This window comes from Megalobrama amblycephala, linkage group LG24, assembly GCF_018812025.1.
Source record: "Megalobrama amblycephala isolate DHTTF-2021 linkage group LG24, ASM1881202v1, whole genome shotgun sequence".
Classification (NCBI taxonomy): domain Eukaryota; kingdom Metazoa; phylum Chordata; class Actinopteri; order Cypriniformes; family Xenocyprididae; genus Megalobrama; species Megalobrama amblycephala.
In genome coordinates this window covers 15,320,744-15,346,025 of record NC_063067.1, presented here as the reverse complement: position 1 = coordinate 15,346,025, position 25,282 = coordinate 15,320,744, and the positions used below count along the sequence as shown (strand labels likewise).

Sequence of the window (25,282 nt, the reverse complement as noted above, 5' to 3'; positions counted from 1 at the left end):
TTTCGTAATGCAGAAAGCATGAATTTGACCCCATAGCCTACCATGCTCTGTATAAGGGGGTGATCCATGGCTTTGTGTCAGGTGGTTCTTCGACTCTCTGCCATGCACTGAAATAGTGTAACACCGAGCCATTTTCATATTTTGTTCCAAATAATGATGCTTATAAACTCCAATGAGCAAACCAAAGGTGACCCTTTTTGATGTTTGAGGAATGAGAAAGCAGCCTTTGAAGGAAACACGCTATACAAATATTCATTTGATTCAAAGCACCTTACAGAATTAATGATACTAACTTCCCAGAGTTGATTATGTCCCAAAGTTGATTGAACATTAAAACAATATTTCAATAATAATAAAAAATAATAATAAAAAGACACTTTAAAATGTAGGAACTGCTGAGAGCATGAAGGTAAAATATTCTCACAACTAAGGGAAACTGTTTCACAGGGGGGTGAACTTTACTCACAACACACAACAGCCTTTACATAACACCAGTCTCAAAGATTATAATGAGCTCTAATAGAACAATCCATAACATTTGCAATGGACAAGGTGCAGACACTGGTTATGGACTGCACTTAATGAATCGTTGGTGCCAGATGTGGGAATGAAGCTTGACCAGTGGTAGATCTGAGCATCTAGGCTGAACCATCTCCAAAGCTGTTTGGTGGAGAAAAGAAATAGGAGAAATGTTAGAGCATTTTATAAGGAAATGTACAAGTTAACTGTGGGTTAAAATACTTATTTCTCAAACAATATTGGGCAGTGAACACCATGTACAAGGCAGCAACATGCACACAATACTGTCAACAACCTCAGTACTAGATGCCACACAGCAGCTGTGCCAATGACTTCAGATTGATGATTCTCACAGTATTTATATATATTTTTGCTCATTTACCAGCATTGCTGTGAAAGCTGAGTAACAAATAAAACTGAACAATGTTCTGACTACCACATACAATCATCAGCACAGATCAACCAGCCCAAAGCTGTCTGTAGAAGTTGCTGACAGATTTTGGCTTCCCCATTTAGCTCATAACTGAATAAAACATGTTATGCAATTATAAGGAAATGATTATTACAAAAGCTAGACTGATGCAGGTACAAGGGACTTAATTTCAGTGGGCCCCTACATTCTGCCCAATTACATCCTCCAAACAATGTGAAAACTGTAAAATAATAATAATAATAATAATAATAATAATAAGTTAAAGAAAACAAATATAGTAAATGTATTTTTGTAAATAAAGGTTAAAATGTTACATTCTAAAACAAAAACTGTTTGCCCACCATTTTAAAATAAAATATATTTAAAACAAAAAAAACAAAAATGCAGATCAAATGTTAACTGGTAGGAGGAACACAAATTCACTCATCTGAATGTAGTAAATAAACAGCAATTGAAATACATGTAACAACTGTGGTAATTACATGTATACCCCCTTTAGAGTTAGTGCTCTCATAAATGCATGTAGAATATTAAACCTACATTTAAAATATGCATTTTACCTAAATATATATTTTAGTCAGAATTACTGTGCTCCTTTTCTCTTCATTTATTTCCAACATTTGATAAGGACACAACCAACAAATCATACACTGGAGAAACATCTCAAGTCCACACACATCTGCCGAAGCATCTGGCAGGGCAAACCACGATCAGCTATATGCTTGGTTATTTGAAGCCCTTTCTCTGTTCCTGTCTGTTTTGTGGTCTGTATGCGAGTCAAATCTACTCCACTTATAAAAGCTGCTGCTAGTTCAGACTTGACAGATGAAGTCACTCCTTGATTGGACTCTTGTCATTTGTGATAAGATTTTTGTTTGTATGGATGTTGCCATCTTTGATATTACTTTACTCACCATCACTATAATTACAGTTAATAGTCACAAATTGAACACAGGTTTGACTTTGGTTACATCATACAGCATTCAAAACACTACTGTAATTTCCTGTGTGCAGGACACTGAGACTCACATCTAAGTAAATGCTGTTGTTAAAAAGGGTCATGAAACCCCAAAACACTTTTTTTGAGATGTAAACATATGTATAGGCTGCACATCATTGAAAAAGCTAAAGGTACTCAATGTTATTCATAAGTGAAAAATAGTTATTTTTGCATTTTTCAGAGCGATTTCTGTCTTCCTGTTTGAAAAGCGAGTCGGAGCAACGTCACAAAATCTGATGACATTGTGTACTTTCAGCCCAAGTATGGGCATGGACGAACATGCTGATGTAGACTGTTTCGAGCGATTCTCGACATATATTCATGACATAAAGCTTATTTAATCCAATCACTGCGCTGTAGTATGCTTAAGATTATAATTGCGGTATTATGCATGAGGAAGTGTCACTTCTCTCGCCTCTGTCTCTTGTCATTCAGAGACATATCGTTTGTTCGTTTCCTCAGTGCTACAACCAGAGCTTGACATTAATACCAGCCAAATGCGGGTAGATTTCAGCTGTGGTGGGTAAGATAGCCACTCCCACTAGCCACTTTGGCGGGTTGAATATAATTTCAGCCTACAGCCAAATAAAAGATAGCCAAGCTCGTTGTATCACAAAATTACAATTCAGTCACAGTTCTTTATCGATTAACTTGTGGTTAGTGAAGGCGGGATAGGCAGAATCGTGCTGAATGATACAGAACAGAAGCACTGTTAAATAAAAATGTTAAATAAATTTATACATGCTAAATAAACATCTGAAAAAAGGTTTTTTTTTTTTTAAATTACTATTTGTAATTTTGCTGCTTTGTTCTTTTTATATAGCCTAACAAAAATAACTACATTCCAGCTGATATATACGATGTATAGTCTTCATTTGGGTGGTCAATCTACATTTGTAAGTATGAAAGGGTTTTAAATCTTGTAAATCAAGTAAAATGACTCAAAATCAAGTAATTTAAGCATGCCAGAGGCAACTTTAATCATATAAAATGTAATTTCCCAACAGCAAAATTGTGGTCAGTGAAAATGCTGAGTGGCTAGTAACTTTGGAAAACCACTAGCCACAGTGGCTGGTGAGCAAAAAAAGTTAATGTCAAGCCCTGTGTTACAACACGTTTTCCTGCGACGTGACCAGAGCAGAGGTTTGTGTGCATGTGGATTGTTTTGCTGTGATCTACCAGCACAAATGGAAAATATGTTCGCGTGAGATCACATTACAGCGGAGAATTCAAATGTCCCAAAAGTGCGGCTCATTCTCCTCTGCCTGCTCTAGCTGCGTTCAAACACGCGAGCCGTAGGCTGTTTCCCTCAGCACAGCAGCACGAGTTGTTTGTATTTTGCTCGCGATGCGGTCAGAACTGGAGTTTGAATACGAACACATGAAAAATACGATTGTTATGATATAGACGTGGAGCGCTCATATGATCGGTTTCAGAGCGGAGCTTCGCGTTGTGTTTAATAACACTAGCCACGTGAATCCTAGCTCATACAGAATAAAGTATACGTGTTTAAAGTTTTTATTTCACACATTCTCCTGCACTAAACATTAAACAGCACGGTGTAGTTATGCACACATATTTCATCAAGTCTTCTTCAAATTAATTATATGTGCAAACTGGACACTGATACAGTGGTGTAGCCTATCTGAACGCGACGACACGATTATTCTAATAGACAAAAGACTGATTTTGAGACTGCAGTGCTCGTAAATGTAATCAAAGTGGCCTATTATTAGCCCTATTAAATATTCTTTCAAATTTCTCCCTTGTGCTTGGGAGTTTGTCGTCATTTTCTCCATGCTCATATATTAATATTCATTATTCTGTATAATGAGTGTGTTCTATGTCTGTGCTTCATTGGTTGTTCTCTTCCCTCTTCCCTCCCTCTACACTCCGACTTATCCAGAGCTTTACATGCCCATTTTTACAGAGTTTTTTGAGCTTTGAGGTGTGAATGACCAGGCTAAAACAGGAGGTTTCATGACCCTTTAATCCCAAATAGTGCCAGTGTGAACACAGACTACCTATGAGTCATAACAGTTTGTTCTTTTGATTTTCTTTACTTTTTTTATAATAAATTGGGTTAAACTGGCTTCTGCTTTACAACTTACAAAAAAACAAAAACAAACAAAAACTTAATACTGTCATTTGCATTTATATCACAATCACAATTGTGTGCAATCCAAGTAAAGGGAAAACAGTAAAGACTGCAGGAGTCTTTAGGTGTGTATATGTTTTAAAGGTTCACAGTATAACAGTTTTTAATTTCTAAACTATTTAACAACAGGAAGTCAGTCTATTTGATGAGTTATCTCAGATTCAATGCGTTTCGAGTATTTGGATTTTAACATGGCCTATTTTGCAAACAACATGACTCTTGTCGATCTCCTTAGTGGTTTCTTTATAGTTGAAGCCAAAACTTCAGTTCTACACACCGCGGCGGGAGTGGAATAATTCTATCGTCTTGTGAGCTGGGTTTGTTAATGCTAACTCTAGAGATGTATGCACTTTGACGCACCTCGCACTTCTCCGGTTCCACGTCAGTTTACGTTCTAAGATAACACTGACATCTAGCGGTTGGGTTTTATACAGTCTGTGGTTTTTGATCGCCTAGAATTTTAATAGATGGACAGACAAAAAATAAATAAATAAATCAAAATCTATAACAGTGTATACATTTCCCCCCGTGGAATCAAAAATGGTATCGAATATCGGTACTTTTCAAGGTATCGTATTGAAGTTAGAAATTCCAGTATTGTAACAACACTACAGCCTATATATTTACTCCACGACGAAAATTTTGAAAATGTGACTAACTCTTTCACAAACATGGAAAAGAGTGATAGATGGACCTCTCAACCTTACAATGAGGAGAAAATCCAGTGCGACTTTGAGCAGATCTGTGGATAAAACACACAACGCTGTTTCAGCAAAACAATAAAAATTACCTGAGAGTGGAGTTTGTGGGAGAAAATGGTGGCCTCCATACACAGCCCAGTTGCCAGAGTGTCTGGATGATGGAAACCAAACAGGACAGAATTCTGCGCGAGTCAGGTAAGCAGAATAAAATGCACTGTAAATAAACATTAATAAAACAAATGAATATAATTACAGCATGATTACTTTTTGTTATGAAGCTATGGCAGTTTGTTTTCCATTTATATTTATATTAAATATGTTTTTAGGCTACCATCTTTCATAATTTCCATAGGTTTGTCCAACTTTTTCCTACACCTCACAGCGCTTTGCACAAACTATGGGTGTAACTTCCATTAAACTGTAAACATTTTTTTAAACATTCATCATCATAAGCAAAAGAAAGGGCTATCAAGACCAAACTCAACTGCATGGAAAAGAGTGTGTGGACCTCCACTTAAATGAGGAGAAAATGTGTGGCATTTAAATCGGGGGAGTTTGTGGGAGTGGTGGCCTCCATACACAGCCCAGTTAAGTGTCTGGAAAAAAAAAAAAATTCTGCGTGAAAAAAAAAAATGCACTAAATAAAAATGTACATTTTTTTTGTTAAAGCTATGGCATTTGTTTTGCATTTTATTTATATTAAATATGTTTTTAGGCACCATCTTTCATAATTTCCATAGGTTTTCCAACTTTTTCCTACACCTCACAGGCTTTGCACAAACTTGGGTGTAATCCATAAACTGTAAACATTTTTTTACCATCATCATAAGCAAAAGAAAGGGCTATCAAACCAAACTCAACTGCATTGTGTTCCACTTAAATTGTGTGGCATTTAAATCGGGGGAAGTGATTTAAAAAAAAAAAAAAAAAAAAAAAAATTTAAAAATGTAATTTTAAAATATATTTTCATATTTTCTTTTTTAGGATTAATTACACTACCAGTCAAAAGTTTGGAAACATTATTTTTAATGTTTTCAAGTCTCTTATGCTCATTAAGGCTGCATTTATTTCATAATAAATACAGGAAAAACAATAATATTGTGAAATATTACTAAAAATTAAAATTACGGTTTTCAATTTTAATATACTTAATATAATTTATTCCTGTGATCAAAGCCGAATTTTCAGCATCATTACTACAGTCTTCAGTGTCACATGATCCTTCAGAAATCATTCTAATATGCTGATTTATCATCAATGTTGGAAACAGTTGTGCTGCTTAATATTATTTTATAACCTGTGATACTTTTTCAGGATTCTTTGATTAAAAAGTTAAAAAATATCAGCATTTATTTAAAAAAAGAAATCTTTTGTAACAATATACACTACCGTTCAAAAGTTTGGGGTCAGTAATTTTGTTTTGTTTTTTAAAGAAATGTATTCTTTTATTCAGCACGTATGTGTTAAATTGATAAAAAGTGATAGTAAAGATTTATATTGTTAGAAAAGATTTATATTTTGAATAAATGCTGTTTTTAACCTTTTATTCATCAATGAATCCTGAAAAAAGTATCACAGGTTCCAAAAAAATATTAAAGCAACACAACCGTTTCCAACATTGATAATAACTGAGTATCAAATCAGCATATTAGAATGATTTCTGAAGGATCATGTGACACTGAAGACTGGAGTAATGATGCTGAAAATTCAGCTTTACCATCACAGGAATAAATTAGATTTTAAAGTATATTAAAATAGAAAACCATAATTTTAAGTTGTATTAATATTTCACAATATTTTTGTTTTTTCTGTATTTATTATGAAATAAATGCAGCCTTAATGAGCATAAGAGACTTCGTTCAAAAACATAAAAAAAAAAAGAAGTAATGTTTCCAAACTTTTGACCCGTAGGGTATAAAAATTTTTTGGGGAAAAAAATAAAATTGTTTAATAAAATTTATGCTAGTAAAAAGAATAAAGCCATAATACATACATTTTAAAATGTCTTTGACATAATGGTGATAAAACTAATATATTATATATAATAAAAAAATTAACTAAAAAAATAAATAATTAAACAGAATTAATGAATGAATGTCACGTGACCGTATACTATATATATCCGATGACCGTTATAATTTGTATCAGATGACCGTTGTGATTTCCTCAGCCTACTGTACTCTCAACTTTTTTTGATTAATTTTCCCACATTAATAACCTGTAAATAGCTCCAACTGTATATATTACGTTCCTGTTCAGTCGTTACACGTTTTTTTACTTTGTTGTTTTTCTAGTTCATTATTAGTCGGCTTTAAGTTTGTTTGTAGTTTGTCTTCAGTTCGGCGAGTTGTTGGTAAGTATATGTATACAGTATTAATCAGCCTTTTGATACCTTGAAGTTTAATTATATTCGAAATAAGTATTATTATACATGTATGTATACACAGACAATAAATAATCACCAACACAAACGTCGTAATTAAAACAAAATGCCTACAAGTTTTTATAGGCGCGTTTTTTCCGTTCCTCACAACAGCTGTGACTGACAACATCCGCGGGGGGCGGGGGAAAGGGGCGGGAAAATCTAAAGCGTTGCTTTGCTCAATACTGATTGGTTAGACCATACGTGTCCAAACTCGGTCCCTGAAGGCCGCTGTCCTGCAGAGTTTAGCTCCAACTTGCCTCAACACAGCTACTTCAAGTGTGTTTAATTGTGGCTGGAGCTCAGCGCAGAGAAAAGTAACGTGTAAAAATTGAAGTGCTGCTCTACTTAACACTTGTGCCGAATGCAAAAATCGCCATTTTATGCCATCAAACAGAGCACTTTAAGTATTTGGTATCCGAAACCATAGTGGACGTTATCGAGTGTAACGTTACTCACATTTTTCACAGACGGATTAAGTTACACAAGCACTAAACATATGATGGTCATTAGACCATGCAAGACCCACTATTTGTTAACATGCACAGCTAACAGGTCGTGTTAAACATGATTAACGTTACCTTCGTGAGTGACGATGACACCCTGGGACAGACCAAGCACAGGCCGTTTCCAGCTTGAATTCAGACGCGCTTTGGTGAATCACAGAAGGAGCCTGTACGATGATGGCAGTGCAACACACAGTCAAGATCACGAAACCAAGACATGCATGCTTTGCTGGTACCATGACGCCGATCAAACTCCGTCCATCCGTCGACTTGGGATTTGAACTGGAGTTCTTGGAGCGCGCGCACTTGAAAGTGTGACATCAGCAGCGAACAGCCAATCGCATGCCCTGAAAGAGAATCCGAATTAACTTCCCGCGAGACACTTGCTATTCAATACTCTCATTTGAAGAACAGATTGAATATGAAGTACAGAAATGCATCTAGACAGCAAGATAACTTTTATGATACAGCAAGATATTTAGTTTATATTGTTGAGTATAAATATGATCAAGACTCCATTTATTAAATCAAATGCAGTAAAACAGTAAAATGGCTCAATTTTATTACAAATTAAAAAAAACTTTTCTTTTTGAACATTTTAAAATGTAATTTATTCCTGTGATCAAAGCTGAATTTTAAGCATCATTATACGGTCTTCAGTGTCACATGATCCTTCAGAAATCGTTCTGATGTTTCTAACATTTCTTATCAAAGGATTATCCCACTGAAATCCATACCATTCTTAAATATTTAAATAAAATTACATTTTTTACAATTGTTTTTACTGTATTTTATCAGATAAACATAGCCTTTCTAAACATAAGAAACTTCATATCCTCCTTACTAGTCCCAAACTTCAAAAGTTTGTGTGCGTGTTATGTATGTGTCTGTGTAGACTTCAGATGCAAAAGCCTCCAAGTGCCATCTGAAATTTTCTTATAAAATGTGCATCTTTATCAGGCTTCTATGTTTAGGTTCAGTAATTTAACTTTAATGGCAGTTCTATTTAAAACAGGAGCCTGATAAAAATGCTCACTTTATAAGAATATTTTAGATGACACTTAGAGGCTTTTGCATCTGAAGTCATCATCCTTTGAGTTCAACTGATGATGCTTTATAGTACATCAATTGTGTTGATGCAAATATATTGGTAGGCCAGTAAACAAACAACAAAAAAGGGTTTTTTTTGTGTTAAGGTCTTAATACTATGGCTTGCAATGAGCCGTCCTATTGGACGCTGAGGAGAAAAGCCAAGGAGAAGGTGGATCAACAACTGCAGACAATAAATGCAACAACTTCAGGGAAGGAGTTGAGTTGCATGCACAGTGACTCACGTAACGCCTGTCAATGTCAAATCGATGATGAAGACACATTTATGGACTGTCTCTCTCAGATTGACGAGACTGAAGCTGTCAATATGGCAAGTCTTCTTGATGATAGTGAATCTGACCCCGAGTCGGAGTCTGAAACGGATCCAACTTCCCTAGAAGAAGATCTGGCAACCTGGGCTACTGAAAACAAAATCTCACACGTGGCATTAAATTCATTACTAAACATACTACGTCAACATAGTTTAAATCTGCCAAAAGACTCAAGAACGTTGCTAGGAACGGTGCGTGGGAACCCTCAAATACAACACAAAGCTGGTGGCCAGTATTACCATTTTGGAGTACTAAATTCAATCACAGAGGTGCTACATCAGAATGTCAAGATTCTGAGCAACATTCACACATTGGAGCTTCAGGTCAGCATCGATGGTCTGCCCCTCTACAAGAGTTCGTCAACACAGTTCTGGCCCATTCTTGGAACACTGCAAAATATCAGACAAGAAGAACCAGTGACAATAGGTTTATTTTGTGGCACAGGTAAACCTACCTCACTGACCGAGTATCTCGAAGACTTCATCACGGAAGTAAATGAATTGGGTAATGGATTTGAGTTTGAAGGAGTGAGGTTAGCTTTACAACTTTCTTCGATGGTTTGCGACGCACCTGCTCGTGCATTCCTAAAAAACATTAAAGGTCACACAGGCTATCATGGATGCGAAAAATGCACACAGGATGGAGTGTACCTGGAAAACCGGATGACATTTCCAAGAAGCGACATGCCACTAAGAACCAATGAGAGCTTCAGAAACAAGACCGATTCTGATCACCATCATGGCACGTCACCCCTTGAACAAACTTCCCTGGATATGGTCTCTGGCATCCCCCTCGATTACATGCACCTTGTGTGCCTTGGAATCATGAGAAGACTTCTCCACTTGTGGTTGAAGATGGGTCCTCTCACTTGTAGGCTGTCGGGATTTCAAATAAACACATTAACAGAAAGGTTAGTGAATGCTCAGAGAAGCGTGCCCATGGAGTTCGCAAGGAAACCAAGGGCACTGAGGGAAATTGACAGGTGGAAGGCAACAGAGTTCAGGCAGTTTTTACTGTATACCGGACCTGTTATGTTGAAAGATCTCCTTACCACAGAGGTGTACAAAAACTTCTTGCTGCTTTTTGTGGGAATCTTCATCCTGTGCAACAACAGTCTGATGGAAGATTACTGTGATTATGCCAATGACATACTGGTTCTCTTCGTCAATCACTTCGGTCAACTGTATGGGCCACAATTCCTGTCCTATAATGCACACTGCCTTGTACATCTTGCAGATGATGCAAAAAAGCATGGCGTGCTAGACAACTTCAGTGCTTTCAAGTATGAGAATCACCTGAACAAACTCAAAAGACTTCTGAGGAAACCAACATGCCCTCTGAGTCAAATAATAAAAAGATTCTCAGAGATGCAAAGAAGCTGCAAAAAACCTCACAAAACCAGGCCACATCTGCTCAAAAAGCAGCATGCAACTGGTCCTCTACCTGCATCCTTTCATGAAGCGACACAGTATAAAGAGTTAAGGACAAGCCCTTACACTCTTAAACTGGACCGGGCAAACAGTCACGTTTACATCAGTGGCAAAGTTGCAAAGCTGCAAAATATCATTTCATTCAGGGATGAAATTTATGTAGCTTACAGTTCATTCAACCATCAGGAATCTTTTTTTGACTATCCCCTGCCATCCTCTACACTCGGCATTTATTTAGTTGACGATCTCTCAACCACCGTCGAGTTCTGCAAATTTGAGGAAATAGAGAACAAAATTTTTCTTGTCCCATATCTACGCCATTTTGTTGCAATTCCACTTTTACATACAGATTAATTCTTTATCAGCACTTTTTGTTCCATAGTTTATGCATTTGAATTACATAGTTGAATTTATCGAATTTAATACACAATATGGGTTTCAGGCTGGCAGTTCTTAAAAAAAAAAAAAGAAAAAAAAAAGAAAAATGTACCTAATAGTGGAGTTTGAGGGAGAAGGGACGACTGGACCAGTTGCCAAGTCCTGGTATGCTGACGGATACTCTTGGTGGCCACCATATAAAGACATTGACAGGCTGTTAAAGAGTGTTAAAATCATGGAGACACCACAGCCAGAGAAGGGGTGGACCCGGCATAAAACAAGAATCCTGCACGAGTCAGGTAAGAGTAAATTATACTGTAAATTAAACATGATCTTGCCCAGCATACCTGCATTTCATTTTTCAGAATCTTTGTACATTTATCTATACTGTAAAATGTGGTCTCACATAAAGCTTTAATAAACAAAATTGAAACCGTACCTGCATTTCTTTTTTCAGCATCTTTTCACAATGTAGCCAACAACTGGAAGAAGGCCAGTTATACATCCGACATAAATTCAGAACCTGAAATTGCTGGAAAAAGGATTCCAAAGTAAGTCCTCATAAAAGACAAAGAAATGTTTTGAAAAACACATGAAAATGCCATATACTTTCGTTTCAACCACCTTTAACATAGTTCAACTGAATATTTAAATTATTGAATAACAGCTTCAGTATGATTGTTACAGGTTTTAAAGTGTTAGTTCGCTCAGAAATGAAATTTCTGCGATCAAGTACTCACCCTCAAGTCGTTTCAAACCTGCAAGACTTTCGTTCATCTTCTGAACATAAATTATGTTGATGTCTACGCTCAGACATCAACGCAACTACCACCTCAAGGCCCAGAAAGGTAGTAAAGACATAGTTAAAATAGTCTATGTGACTAGTGGTTCAACCACAATTTTATGAAGTGATGAGAACCCTTTTTCTGAGCAAGATGTCATCAAAAATATTTTCATTTGTGTTCTGAAGATGAACAAAGGTCTTACAGTAAATTATGAAAATTATTCAATTTGGGTGAACTATCCCTTTAAGAAATAAAGCAAAATGTTTTTAGTCCATTTATGAGTATTTGCTATCACACAAGGGGCAATTAATGTGTGCAGTTGTACTTTTTTCTCTGTGTTCCTAGAAAGAAACTGTGCTCCAACCACATCTACTCATCGGATGATGAGGCACCAGAACAACCACCTCTTAAAAAAAGAAAAAGTGCAGACAAAGAAAGTCTTCCACCAGCACCAAAGCCTCCTTCAATTCCAAAACGCACAAAGAAAAAAGGTAATGGAAAATAAATTTAAAAACATGCAATGGTAATAAAATGAATGCTATGAATAACAATACACATTCCATTTAAACTCAACCAGAGGTTGCTTTTTTTTTTAATTTTTAAAATCTAGGTAATTCTCAAATCTGGTTGATTTTACACAGAATGGCCCAGTATGAAATAAGTAAGATTAAAAGTGCATAACAGCCAGAATACAAAAAATAAATTTCCCTTTTATCAGGTCCTGTTGTGCAACCTCAGGTTTTGCAGAGCAGAGCTGTAAACTCTTTAAGCAACTGTAAGTCTGAAGATCTCTTATCTTTAATCATTTTAATTGTTCTATCCACATCTACAATGATTATTTAAAGCTACAACTATGTCAGCGGTTCTTAATCCTGTTTGTCACACATTTTGTGACATCTCTTAACACATCTCTTATCACTTCAGACATTTGTGCTATTCAACCGTGGATTTCACAGGATCCACCATGATTCCAGTTCCAAGGGAGCATATATTTTCCATTCAAAGGACATTAAAGTGCATAAGACATCCCTTTAAATTGTATTTATTCATAGAGTTATATTACGTCACACTTCTCTAGTTTCATCAGGCAGTGGCGTTGCGCAAATCCGTGAATGAATGTTCCTAATTGAACTAAACTTTAACAGATTTCCTGTGCAGGAAAAGAATTAAGAACCGCTGAATTAAATAACTGTTGAAACATACAGCTGCAGAACTGTAGCTATCAAAATGAACATCACTAATGACCCCCGACTGTCAACAGCATTTGTCAATCAGCAACAATGTGATATGGAAGACCAACAGCAGACCTGGTGTGAGAGTCTCCCCAGCTTTCAAGGTAAATTATTAGTTGTATCTGGCTGGTGGGAATGCTCAAATGAAGTCCAACATGTGATCCAAATAATGGGTTATTTGACTCAAAGAAAGTTTTGTGAATTGTGTCATTCCTAACCCATAAACTATTTTCTAATTTCATTACTTTAAACTAAACTCATTTAAGCCTGGCTAATTTAAATATTCAAGAGCAAGACGCAAAAGAAAACTTGCGCGTGCTGTGAGAGCGCACACACACTTATTTCAGACAACGTGCAAATACCGAGTTCTCCATCAAGTCTTGCGTAGCAGTAATATTGGAGTGGAGGCTATCAATACATAGAGAAACTTCATATGCATTACTTTTACAATTATGTTTATCATCTTTAAAGTGTGCAAGTTATGGGGAAATGCCCTATTGATGGAGGAACAGTAACCTCACAATTACATGTGCAACTTACACACTCCACCTTTTGCAGCTCCAGTGCGTGTTTCTCAGCCAGACCATCACGGAGACGGTTGGAGTGTTGATCCACCTAACACACAAGGTACAAGAGCACAATCAGGGATGAGGAAATCAGAAACACATTCACAGCATTTCAAACTAAATAAAATTTTTAAAACTAAATAACATAATATTTTGCGTTCAATCCATAGAGCACACCTTTTCTGTCATGAGACCCTCAGGGGACCACCTTGGACGAACGCAGAGTAAGATAAATGCACATAAATTCACTTAAGTAAATTTTACACCTCTCAGCCAAATAGGATAAAGTTAATGGAAGGGAAAAAAAAAAAAAAAAACATCAGTTCAAATTGCAATTGCAATTTTACTATTAAAGGGTTAGTTCACCCAAAATGTTCCACACCCGTAAGACCTTCGTTAATCTTCAGAACACAAATTAAGATATTTGTTGAAATCCGATGGCTCAGTGAGGCCTCCATAGGGAGAAATGGACACTTCCTCTCTCAAGATCCATAAAGGTACTAAAAACACATCTAAATCAGTTTATCTGGAGTACAGTGGTTCAATATTAATATTATGAAGTGACGAGAATATTTTTGGTGCGCCAAAAAAACAAAATAACGACTTATTTAGTGATGGCCGATTTCAAAACACTGCTTCAGAAAGCATCGAAGCATTGTGAATCAGTGTATCGAATCATTAATTGGATCGCGGTTCAAACTCGCCAAGCTGCTGAAATCATGTGACTTTGAAATGCAGATTCGACACAAAAGATTCATAACGCTCCGAATCTTCCTGAAGCAGTGTTTTGAAATCGGCCATCATTAAATAAGTCGTTATTTTGTTTTTTTGGCGCACCAAAAATATTCTCGTGGCTTTATAATATTAATATTGAACCACTGTACCCACATGAACCGATATAGATGTGTTTTTATTACATTAATGGATCTTGAGAGAGGAAGTGTCATTGCTGGCTATGAAGGCCTCACTGAGCCATCTGATTTCATCAAAAATATCTTAATTTGTGTTCTGAAGATTAACGAAGGTCTTACGGGTGTGGAACGACATGAGGGAGAGTAATACATGACAGAATTTTCATTTTTGGGTGAACTAACCCTTTAATTCGCAAATGTAACAAGTCCAACTTACCCACTCCAATTTTCTCAGCGACTGTGGGCATCTCTCAGGCAGACCATCACGGAGCCGGCTGGAGTGTTCATCCACCTAACACACAAGGTACAAGAGCATTAATTACAATAAGGAGGAGGAAACAAGAAAAGCTATTTAGAGCACTATACAGAATTTTAAACAGCATAATATCAGATGATCTTTTCAATCCATAGAGCACACCTTTTCTGTCCTGAGACCCTCAGGTGAGCACCAAGGAAGAACACAGAGTAAGTTATATTTGATCACTATTACAGAGTTGTAAAAAAACAATAAGCTTCAAGAAGCTGTGGTTTTCGGTGAATTTATAACAGCTAAGGAGATGCACACCAGTAATGTTTTTTTTCTAGTGTACGTTTATAAAAGCTACATAAATATCCTAATTGAACTAGGATATAAGTTTTAAGATATATAACTAAGGCCTAATCCTGGCTTAGCCTAAGCCCTGATTGTGAAACCGGGCCTATATCACATCGAATCATATCGCCGATACATATCATCGCGTTTTATATCGCAATCGTAATATAACGATGTATCGTTACACCCCTATTTTTAACTGTTAATGTGTTTGATTGTGTTAACTTTGATTTTCCTTACACACACAGCAAGATTTGCAGTCTAAACACTTTTTTCCAGCCCGTTTTGATTGAGAACATATAAACTGTCCTGATTATCAGCAGTTTCTAAACAATCAGATGATAGTATATGAAATAATGAAATAATTGCTTGTATTGGCTGATACATCGGTGCATCTCTAGTTGTAATTCATGTAATTCTTTGGTTTTATACTAGTGGTGCGCACAGATTAATTTTTTTCTCACATATTCTGAATGTCTTCGGCAGATTTCAAATGAGCCATTTTAATCTAGATTAATTCCAAAATTAATCTAGATTAAAATGGCTCATTTGAATTCTGCCGAAGACATTCAGAATATGCGAGATACCCAAATTGTCCCTGCGTCCCAATGTCCGTACTATCCATCCTAAATAGTATGTGAGATTAAAATAAGTGTGTCCCAAAGCATAGTATGTTGAAAAGAGTATGCCAAAAGTCCCCGGATGGTCTACTATTTCCGGTAGATTTTCAAAGTGTGGATCCGTGCACACTATAAAGGCTAATATTGCCCACAACCCATTGCGCATTGGACGAGGATTCAGTTCAGAACTACAAACACGAGTAAAAAGTGTTAAAAACTACAAAACATGACGAATATGCAAGATAGAGGCTGAGAGGCTGTTTGAGTGACTAATAATCAGTTCAACCTGATAGAAAATATTTATTTAATGTTATATGTGTTATTTTTCATCTGCAAATACCAATGTGGACTTTTATAAAGATCTGATTGGCCACTAACTTTTAAATGCATCATTATGCATTAATATGAGGAGAGTTCTCCACATGAAAGACTCGCGACTGCAGATCAACGTGCTGCATTTCTCTCTGATACGGTAGGAAATTAACTAAATGAAATGTGGAGGATGTAAGATGATTGACAGGCCAGTTTACGGTGACTGGATGCGACAGAGAGCAAAGACGCAATTGTATGACGTGATAGTATGTCCCAAAGCTTGTCTACTCTTTTGCTACACACTCAAAAGTAAGTACTTTTTGTTAACAGAAAGAGTACATACTTTTAGGGCGTAGTACAGAATTGGGACGCAGCAAATGACTAAAAGGAATCCGCCATTTTGTCCGACAAAGCAGATAGGAGTTAGAAGATTAACCTCGGTAGAGTTAAACTTTTGTATATTATATTTTGTATACTGACATCTTTCCGCGTTTGAAACAACATTGATTCTCATGTTCATTCATGTTTATTTGATGCTATAAATGGACTCGTAGTAAGAGATGATCGGTTTACGAGCCTCTTGAGCTGAGGCATTACAGCAATCTGTCACGACCATGGTCACGACACATTAAAGAGCAACAAAACGGTTTTTATTGTTTGAATTTCTTAAACTACACAGTTTTAAAGCTGGGACTTTGTTAAATATCATAAGTAACCTGCTCTGTCTTGTCTGTCGACGTGTTGTCAGTGTCCTCTTTGCTCCGTGATGCATTTATTACTGTGTGTGGCGTCACAGCGCCACGGCTTGACAGATAAAGCAACAGTAACTAAGGGGGGCAGGTCTTTGCGAAGGGTCAGTTCGGCTAGGTATACATCCGCGCTAAAATATCAGGGTGAAAGTCATCATAACTTGCGTAGAAAAGATCCAGCTCCCAACCCAACTTTGAGAATAGATTAACGGCAATATTTTTTTTAATCGTCCGATAAGAGTCTCACGTTAACGCAGCACGTTAACGCCGATAACGGCCCACCACTATTTTACACTTTTCTAAAATTTCAATTAGCAACACATTTTTCTGTGTGTTTACTTGTGTCGATAACAAGCAAATCTTACCTGCTCCACCTTTCTCAGCGACTGTGGGCATCCCTCAGCCAGACCATCACGGAGCCGGCTGGAGTGTTGATCCACCTAACACACAAGGTACAAGAGCATTAATTACAATAGGGAGGAAGAAACCAAAAACATTTCAACTTTAACAAAATCTAAAACTGTTTATTACATTATCTTTTCAAATCCACAGAGCACACCTTTTCTGTCCTGAGACCCTCAGGTGATTGTGACCACCAAGGAAGAACACAGAGTAAGAACAAAAAAAAAAAAAAAAAAACATTTTGTGCAGATATATAATACATCCAGAAAGTATTCTCAGTTACAGCCTTATTCAAAAAAGGATTAAATACATTTTTTCCCCTCAAAAATTCTACAAACAAGTGACAACATGAAAGAAGTTTGTTTGAAATCTTTGCAAATTTATTAAAAAAAAAAAAAAAAAAAAAAAAAAAAACCACACGTGCATAAGTACAGAGGGTATGCAAAAGTGATAATACTTTTGAGTTTTATGGACGTCGCCATCTTTAATGTTATGTTGGTCACTGTTGTTATGGTTACTAGTAAGAGAATATGGGTTTGACTCTCGTTGGACGTTCATACAGACGCTACTGTGTTCCGGACGCTACTGTAAGTTGCTGTGTGAACGAGACTTTAAGACTGACACCTGTAAGTAAATGCGATTGTCAATCCCAAAAACTGACAGTGTGAATGTGGCCTTAGTCAGGGAGGTGACCAAGAACCCAATAGTCACTCTGACAGAGCTCCAGCATTTCTCTGGTGGAGCTTGAGAGGTCCTGCAAAGAAGAACGAAAGAAACTGCCCAAAAATAGGTGTGCCAAGCTTACCACATCATACTCAAAAAGACTTGAGGCTGTAATTGGTGCCAAAGGTGCTATAACAAAGTAGTGAGCAAAGGCTGTGTATACTTATGTACATGAGATTTGTTTTAATTTTTTTATTTTTAATATATTTGAAAAGATTTCAAACAAACTTCTTTCACATTGTCATGGTGGGGTATTGTTTTAATCACTTTTGGAATAAGGCTGTAACACAAAATGTGGAAAAAGTGAAGCGCTGTGAATACTTTCTGGATGTACTGTAAGTGGTAATTAGGGATGTCAATTTACACAAATACCCAAGACTGATCATTTAAATGAACTGATAGATTAATCATTAGCCTTAATACTGTGATATGTGTTTACTGCAGTGGCATATAGCCAACAGCATGACAGGGAGTGCACATGCCGCTTTTTAATCTAAATAAAGGGCTAATAGGATTGTAAAATGAGTTGATGTGATTGATCATTTATTAAATTACTTATTTTAATAATCAAATATAACTACTAATACAACGTGTCACAAACGCTGCCTCAGATGCTTGATTGTCAGAATGTGAGCTGAAAACAGTAACAAAACTCAATGAATTCACAATGATTTATTAAAGGGTTAGTTCACCCAAAAATGAAGTTTCTGTCATCAAGTACTCACCCTCATGTCAGCCGAAACCCATAAGACCTTCGTTCATCTTCAGAACACAAATTAAGATATTTTAGTTGAAATCCGATGGCTCCGTGAGGCCTCCATAGGGAGTAATGTCACTTCCTCTGTCAAGATCCATAAAGGCACTAAAACACATCTAAATCAGTTCATGTGCATACAGTGGTTTAATATTAATATTATAAAACGACGAGAATATTTTTGGTGCGCCAAAAAAAAAAAAAAAAAAAACTTATATAGTGATGGCCGATTTCAAAACACTGCTTCAGGAAGCATCGGAGCGTTATGAATCTGTGTGTCGAATCTGCAGTTCGGAGCGCCAAAGTCACGTGATTTCAGCAGTTTGGCGGGTTTGAACCGCGATCCGAATCATGATTCGACACAAAAGATTCATAACGCTCCGAAGCTTCCTCAAGCAGTGTTTTGAAATCGGCCATCATTAAATAAGTCGTTATTTTGTTTTTTTGCCGCACCAAAAATATTCTCGCCGGTTTATAATATTAATATTAAACCACTGTACTCACATGAACTGATATAGATATGTTTTTAGTACCTTTATGGATCTTGAGAGAGGAAGTGACATTACTCCCTATGGAGGCCTCACGGAGCCATCGGATTTCAACTAAAATATCTTAATTTGTGTTCTGAAGATGAATGAAGGTCTTACGGGTGTGGAACGGCATGAGGGTGAGTGATTAATGACAGAATTTCCATTTTTGGGTGAACTAACCCTTTAAGGTTGAACCACTGTAGTCGTATTGACTACAGAATAGGGATGTCTCACGATTTTCGAATAATCGATTTGTTGATTTAATTATAGAATATTGAACAGGTTTCATCTTTAAAAAATCCTCAATGGTGATATGTTCATGTAAACAGAGGGTGGCGCGTGCTGCCAATAACGCACCTACAAGCTGTCAATCACGTTGTCTTACACACAAACTGTAGACTAGCGTGGCACGTAACAGAGACGTTAAAATCAATGTTCACACAAGTGCTGTGATTCAGGCTGTTCACAACGCCTGTTCTGTTATAACGCGTTTAGTCATTAGTTAATCATTCTATGGCTGGGTTAAGACAGCCTATTCCCCAATGAATTGTCCCTTTCCCTCCCTCTGTGTGTAGTGTATTATAGTAGGCCTACATGCATGTGTGTATGCAGGGGAGGGGTGCGATTTTCGAATAATATTTGAATAATTCCCAGTGATCTTCAAATATTATTTTTGTTTGAAATGCCCATCCCTACTACAGAAACCCCCAGATTTCATCAAAAAAAAATTAATTTGTGTTGCGAAGATGAACAAAGGACTTACAGGTGTAAATTTCATTTTTGGGTGAAGTAACCCTTTAAAGAGGAAAACTTCTCTCACACTTTGCGCCTGTACAGAGATCTGTCATGCCATATCAAGGAGAGTAAAAATGGACGTTTTTGTTTGAATTTTGAGAATGGACAGGGGTACGTTCAGTACACCATGAGTATCACAGTACGTACCGTACCCTAGACCAGACCAAATCTGCAGGGGGTGCCAGGAATAAATCACACTCAAATATGGACTACAACACATCCCCAGTGTGAAAACTACATTAGAGTCCTTAATGTACTCAAACTGATTTACTGACTGGAGATTGTTGGTAATGCCAGTGTAATAATGAATAAATGAACCATACTGTTATAATAAGAAGTGAACCAAAATCTGTGTTATGCTTTTCTGTTAAAATATTAGTGTTTGTTAACTTGTGTTGGTAACAAGCAAATCTTACCTGCTCCACCTTTCTCAGCGACTGTGGGCATCTCTCAGGCAGACCATCACGGAGCCGGCTATGGTGTTGATCCACCTAACACACAAGGTACAAGAGCATTAATTAGGCCTGAGGAAATCAAACACATTCACAACATTTAAACAATCTAATGCTTATAATTACATCTGTTCAATCCATAGAGCACACCTTTTCTGTCCTGAGACCCTCAGGTGACCACCAAGGAAGAGAACAGAGTATGTTACCTACAAAGTATTTTTGTACATATATTGTTTTATGCCATCATGAAAACTTAAATAAGCTGAGGCTGATAGTTTTTACTTTCCAACTCCACCATTTTCAGCTCCAGTGTGTCTCTTAAAGGGTTAGTTCACCCCAAAATGAGATTTGTCATTTATTACTCACCCTCATGTTGTTCCACACCTGTAAGACCTTCGTTCAGTACACAAATTAAGATATTTTTGATAAAATTTGAGAGATGTCAGTTCCTCCATTGATGGTCTTTGCATCTGACACTTTAACTCTTCCAAACGATCATAAAGGGCCCATTTACATCTGGTCACTTCATGCGTTTTTACAGATTGGACGATTTTAAATTGGCCACATAAATGTGTCACTGCAAAACGGATATAAATCCGATCTTCAATTCCCATGCTATATGCATATTTAATGTATTATACGTCAATGAAAGAAAAATATATGAGCTGCATTTTATTGATCATCAGCTAGCTAATTTCAGAATCAAAGACCGCAATAGGAGACAGAGCGGCATCAGCACTGGTAAGATCAATGATCAATGTTTACATGAGAGTAAAAACCTAAATTGAATCTGTTCATCATATAAAGCAATCAAGTCTTCAGACTGATAACTAATCCATATGAATTTTTCTGATCTCTTTATAAACTTTCTGAAAAGTCAAAGTGTTCATAGCAAAGGCAGTATGAAGGAACTGACAGCCCTCAGATTTCATCAAAAATATCTTAATTTGTGTTCTGAAGATGAACAAAGGTCTTACGGGTTTGGACGTCATGAGGGTGAGTAATTGAGGACATGATTTTCATTATTGGGTGAACTAACCCTTTCACCAATCCAGGTAAAAGAGTGAAACAAACAAACAAACAAAAAATGTATTAAGAGTGGGCGTCATTTCATGAAAATGTCACATTATTTAGAGTGAAATGTAACCCAGATATGTTCTTGCTAACATCCACCAAGTCAGAGGCACACATGACAATGAAAACATTGTCACAAAACATTGAAAACCTCACAGTAAATTTTTACTTACAGGTACTTCTGGTGTGAGACAGGAAAATCCAGTCTTGCGTCTGGTTCCAAATCAATGTACATGTAAGTTATTTGTTATTTATCAACTTAAAAAAAGAAAAAAAAAGAAAAATGCATTATTTTATTAATTAAAACTACATGCCAAATTAAATGTTCTTCTGTACTGCAGCTGTAGAAAGGGCCATTCTAGAAACACTAGAGAAAATGGACATGAAGATCAACCACCTGACTTCACTGGTCCAGTCTCTAGTGGGAAACAGGCGCTTTTTACCCCCAGTGGCAGTGCAAAATGATGAGGAAGATGGAATCTTTCCTCTAGCATCCACTGAGGATCTAGACCGGCTGGAGCAAAGTCTGTCAGACAGAGGATTTATGCAGAGAATGGTAAGAAATGGAATTGTCAACCTACAACTACTAAAGAAATGTAGTGTGTGTGTTTATATGCTACTTGCCAAAAGTTTGAAATCAAGATTGAAAACATTAAAGGGTTAGTTCACTCAAAAATGAAAATTCTGTCATTTACTCACCCTCATGCCGTTCCACACCCGTAAGACCTTCATTCATCTTCAGAACACAAATTAAGATATTTTTGATGAAATCCGATGGCTCAGTGAGGCCTCCATAGGGAACAATGACATTTCCTCTCTCAAGATCCATAAAGGTACTAAAAACATATTTAAATCAGTTCATGTGAGTACAGTGGTTCAATATTAATATTATAAAGCGACAAGAATATTTTTGGTGCACCAAAAAAAAAACAAAAAAACACTTATATAGTGATGGCCGATTTCAAATCACTGCTTCAGGAAGCATCGGAGCGTTATGAATCAGTGTGTCGAATCATGATTCGGATTGTGCGTCAAACTACCAAACTGCTGAAATCACGTGACTTTGGCGCTCCGAACTGCTGATTTAATACTCTGATTCATTTGTGCTCTGAATCTTCCTGAAGCAGTGTTTTGAAATCGGTCATCACTAAATAAGTCGTTATTTTGTTTTTTTGGCGCACCAAAAATATTCTCGTGGCTTTATAATATTAATATTGAACCACTGTACTCACATGAACTGATTTAGATGTGTTTTTAGTACCTTTATGGATCTTGAGAGAGGAAATGTCATTGCTGGCTATACAGGCCTCACAGAGTCATCGGATTTCAACAAAAATATCTTAATTTGTGTTCTGAAGATTAATGAAGGACTTACGGGTGTGGAACGGCATGACGGAGAGTAATACATGACAGGATTTTCATTTCTGGGTAAACTAACCCTTTAACAGTTAAAGGAACACTCCACTTTTTTTTGAAAATAGGCTCATTTTCCAACTCTCCTAGAGTTAAACAGTTGAGTTTTACCGTTTTCGAATCCATTTCATGATATTACGCAGCGCCTGTGACCTGTAGGTTTGAAAACGGTAAGTTTAGGGGAGTTGGAAAATGAGCCTTTTTTCAAAAAAGTGTTCCTTTAAATATTATTACTATTTTAAATAATTTTTCTATTTGAATATTTTGTAAATTTCATTTATTCTGATCAAAGCTTGATTTTCAACATCATTACTCCAGTCTTCAGTGTCACATGACATTCTCATAAGCCGTTTTTATGCTTGGATATTAGCAGTTACTATTGGTGATCAATTATTGGTTATGGTTCTTATTATCTACATTAAAATAGTTTTTTCCACTTCATGTTTGAGAAAACAGCGATTCTTTTTTAGGATTCTTTGATGAACAAAGTTCAAATGAACAGCATTTATTTGAAATGTAAATCTTCTGAAATGTTATAAATGTGTTTGTCATTTTTGATTTTGCTTATTAAAATTGTTACTCACCATAAACCAGGGGTCTCCAAACTCAGTCCTGGAGGGCCACTGTCCTGCAAAGTTTAGCTCTAGCTTGCCTCAACACACCTGCCTCAAAGTTTCCTTCCAGCCTAATTAGAGCTTGATGGGCTGGTTCAGGTGTTTAATTGGGGTTTGAGCTAAACTCTGCAGGACAGTGGCCCTCCAGGACCAAGTTTGCCCATTCCTGCCCTAAACTTTTGAGAGGTAGTTTATCACAGTTTCCACAAAACTATGAAGCAGCACAACTTTCAACATTAATAATAATCAGAAATGTTTCTTGAGCAGAAAATCAGCATATTAGATTGATTTCTGAAGTATCATGTGCTGCTGAAAATTCAGCTTTGCAAAGCAAGAATTGCTTTTCAAAATAGTAAACAGTTCATATGAATATTACAAAAATGTTTGCTGTTGGATTAAATTTTGTATCAAATCAATGCAATCGGTGAACATGAACAGACTTTCAAAAACATTACATAAGATTAATTCCAAACATTTGACGGGTACTAGTGTTTAGTACAGTACAGAAGAGGTCCATTTCTTTGCTAAAACGTATTTAAATGTACCTGTTGAAGGTGAACAGATTATCCATCAGCGGCGGGCCAACAATGAAAAAGACCGTCTGGAGAATCTGCACAAAGGTCTTCAGCACCAACGTCGCCCGCCAACTGAACTGGTGTGGGAGAGGTGACAAGCGGGGGATAAGGAGGACAAACGTCGGGTCACTGTTAACCGGTACGTTGTACATGCATTAGATCCAATAGGCGGGAAGTTACAGCGTTAAGTTAAGTACTTGGCAAACATGTTCATGAGTCAAACATAATCAAACATGTGGTAATACCAACAGTAAAGTGCCATTTTAAAAAATAGTTAACAAATATAATGGCTTTGTTTAACGAACCTTGGGTTAACCGATCAGTTTAAGTGTCGTTGCCCAACCACAAAAACGGGCACAACTCGCTCGTTAGGTGATTATCATGATCAACTCAATCAACATAACGTCATTTCAAGGTTATTATATAACCGATCACAGACACCACACGATTAGTATTAAAATATATTTGTTTTATACTTACCTTAAGCACATTTTCCCTCACAACTCGTCAGGACACGTGTCTTCTCCACGCAGCATCACATAGACTCGCGCAGGAAGAGAACTCGCTGATAGGCTCTCTCTTTTGGCAGATTTATTCGTTTTAAAAAATAAAGTGTTTTTGTTTGTTTGTTTTTTACATGCAGCTTCAGCCATGAGGAATCCCGTCCTGCCGTCACCAACAGAAGCAGAGGCGGAAAAATATATAAAAGATTTCCTCCGCTTGGCTCCAGGGAGGGAGTAATTGTTTATTTAATTTTATTCTTAATTTATTTAATTGTTTATTGTTTTGTTTGAATATGCCGTTATGTTAATATAGTTTTTAGAATTAATTAAAAGTTGTAATCAATATAATACGTTTTTTTTTTGCCTAATAAATATTTTTAAAACCATCAACAAATGCGTGTTTTATTGTAGGTTCAGAACAGCGTGGTTATTTAATCATGTGAGGATGTGGCTGGATTTTATGGGGGTTAATTTTATTAATGGGAGGAATCATATCTTAAAACGATGTCTGGGCTACATAAATCAGATGTCTTGCAGACGTATAAACATCTGATAAACGTCTGTAAAAGAGCGGATTGCCGACGTTCTAAATTATTAACGTCATATAGACATCGCCTAGACGTCGTTCTAACAGCTGGCAGGGACGTCTCGGCGACGTATTGCAGATGAGCAAACGCTCTAAAATATACGTCTTCCAGACGAAAATGACGAC

At 36.7% G+C, this 25,282-nt stretch overlaps 1 protein-coding gene and 2 long non-coding RNA genes across 11 annotated transcripts; 1 reads left to right on the top strand and 2 right to left on the bottom strand.

Moving 5' to 3' along the window:
• Positions 1–434: 434 nt before the first annotated feature.
• LOC125259952 lies at positions 435–11,286 on the bottom strand. 2 transcript variants are annotated; one of them, XR_007182936.1, is made up of 5 exons: positions 11,081–11,286; positions 9,074–10,260; positions 7,815–8,086; positions 4,901–5,025; positions 435–660 (listed from the first exon to the last, which is right to left on the bottom strand). It is a non-coding gene; the product is annotated as an uncharacterized LOC125259952 (long non-coding RNA). The 2 variants fall into 2 exon arrangements; XR_007182935.1 differs by lacking the exon at positions 11,081–11,286 and having other exon boundaries at positions 9,074–11,060.
• On the top strand, positions 6,788–24,847 carry LOC125259951. Of its 8 annotated transcripts, none has more exons than XM_048177979.1 (18): positions 6,788–7,164; positions 11,033–11,267; positions 11,426–11,519; positions 12,099–12,244; positions 12,472–12,528; positions 13,015–13,089; positions 13,544–13,612; positions 13,722–13,775; positions 14,698–14,766; positions 14,874–14,903; positions 17,119–17,187; positions 17,288–17,347; positions 20,374–20,442; positions 20,535–20,588; positions 21,641–21,700; positions 21,807–22,021; positions 24,047–24,206; positions 24,711–24,847. In XM_048177979.1, the coding sequence occupies exons 2-18, from the start codon at positions 11,075–11,077 to the stop codon at positions 24,806–24,808; spliced, it is 1,572 nt and encodes a 523-aa protein (XP_048033936.1). In that variant the 5' UTR covers positions 6,788–7,164; positions 11,033–11,074; the 3' UTR covers positions 24,809–24,847. The 8 variants fall into 8 exon arrangements, with proteins under 8 accessions (XP_048033936.1, XP_048033934.1, XP_048033937.1 ...); XM_048177977.1 differs by having other exon boundaries at positions 14,874–14,927; XM_048177980.1 differs by lacking the exons at positions 13,722–13,775; positions 14,698–14,766 and having other exon boundaries at positions 14,874–14,927.
• On the bottom strand, positions 13,467–21,995 carry LOC125259953. Its single transcript, XR_007182937.1, has 4 exons — positions 21,863–21,995; positions 21,639–21,723; positions 20,356–20,430; positions 13,467–13,600 (listed from the first exon to the last, which is right to left on the bottom strand). It is a non-coding gene; the product is annotated as an uncharacterized LOC125259953 (long non-coding RNA).
• Positions 24,848–25,282: the final 435 nt, after the last annotated feature.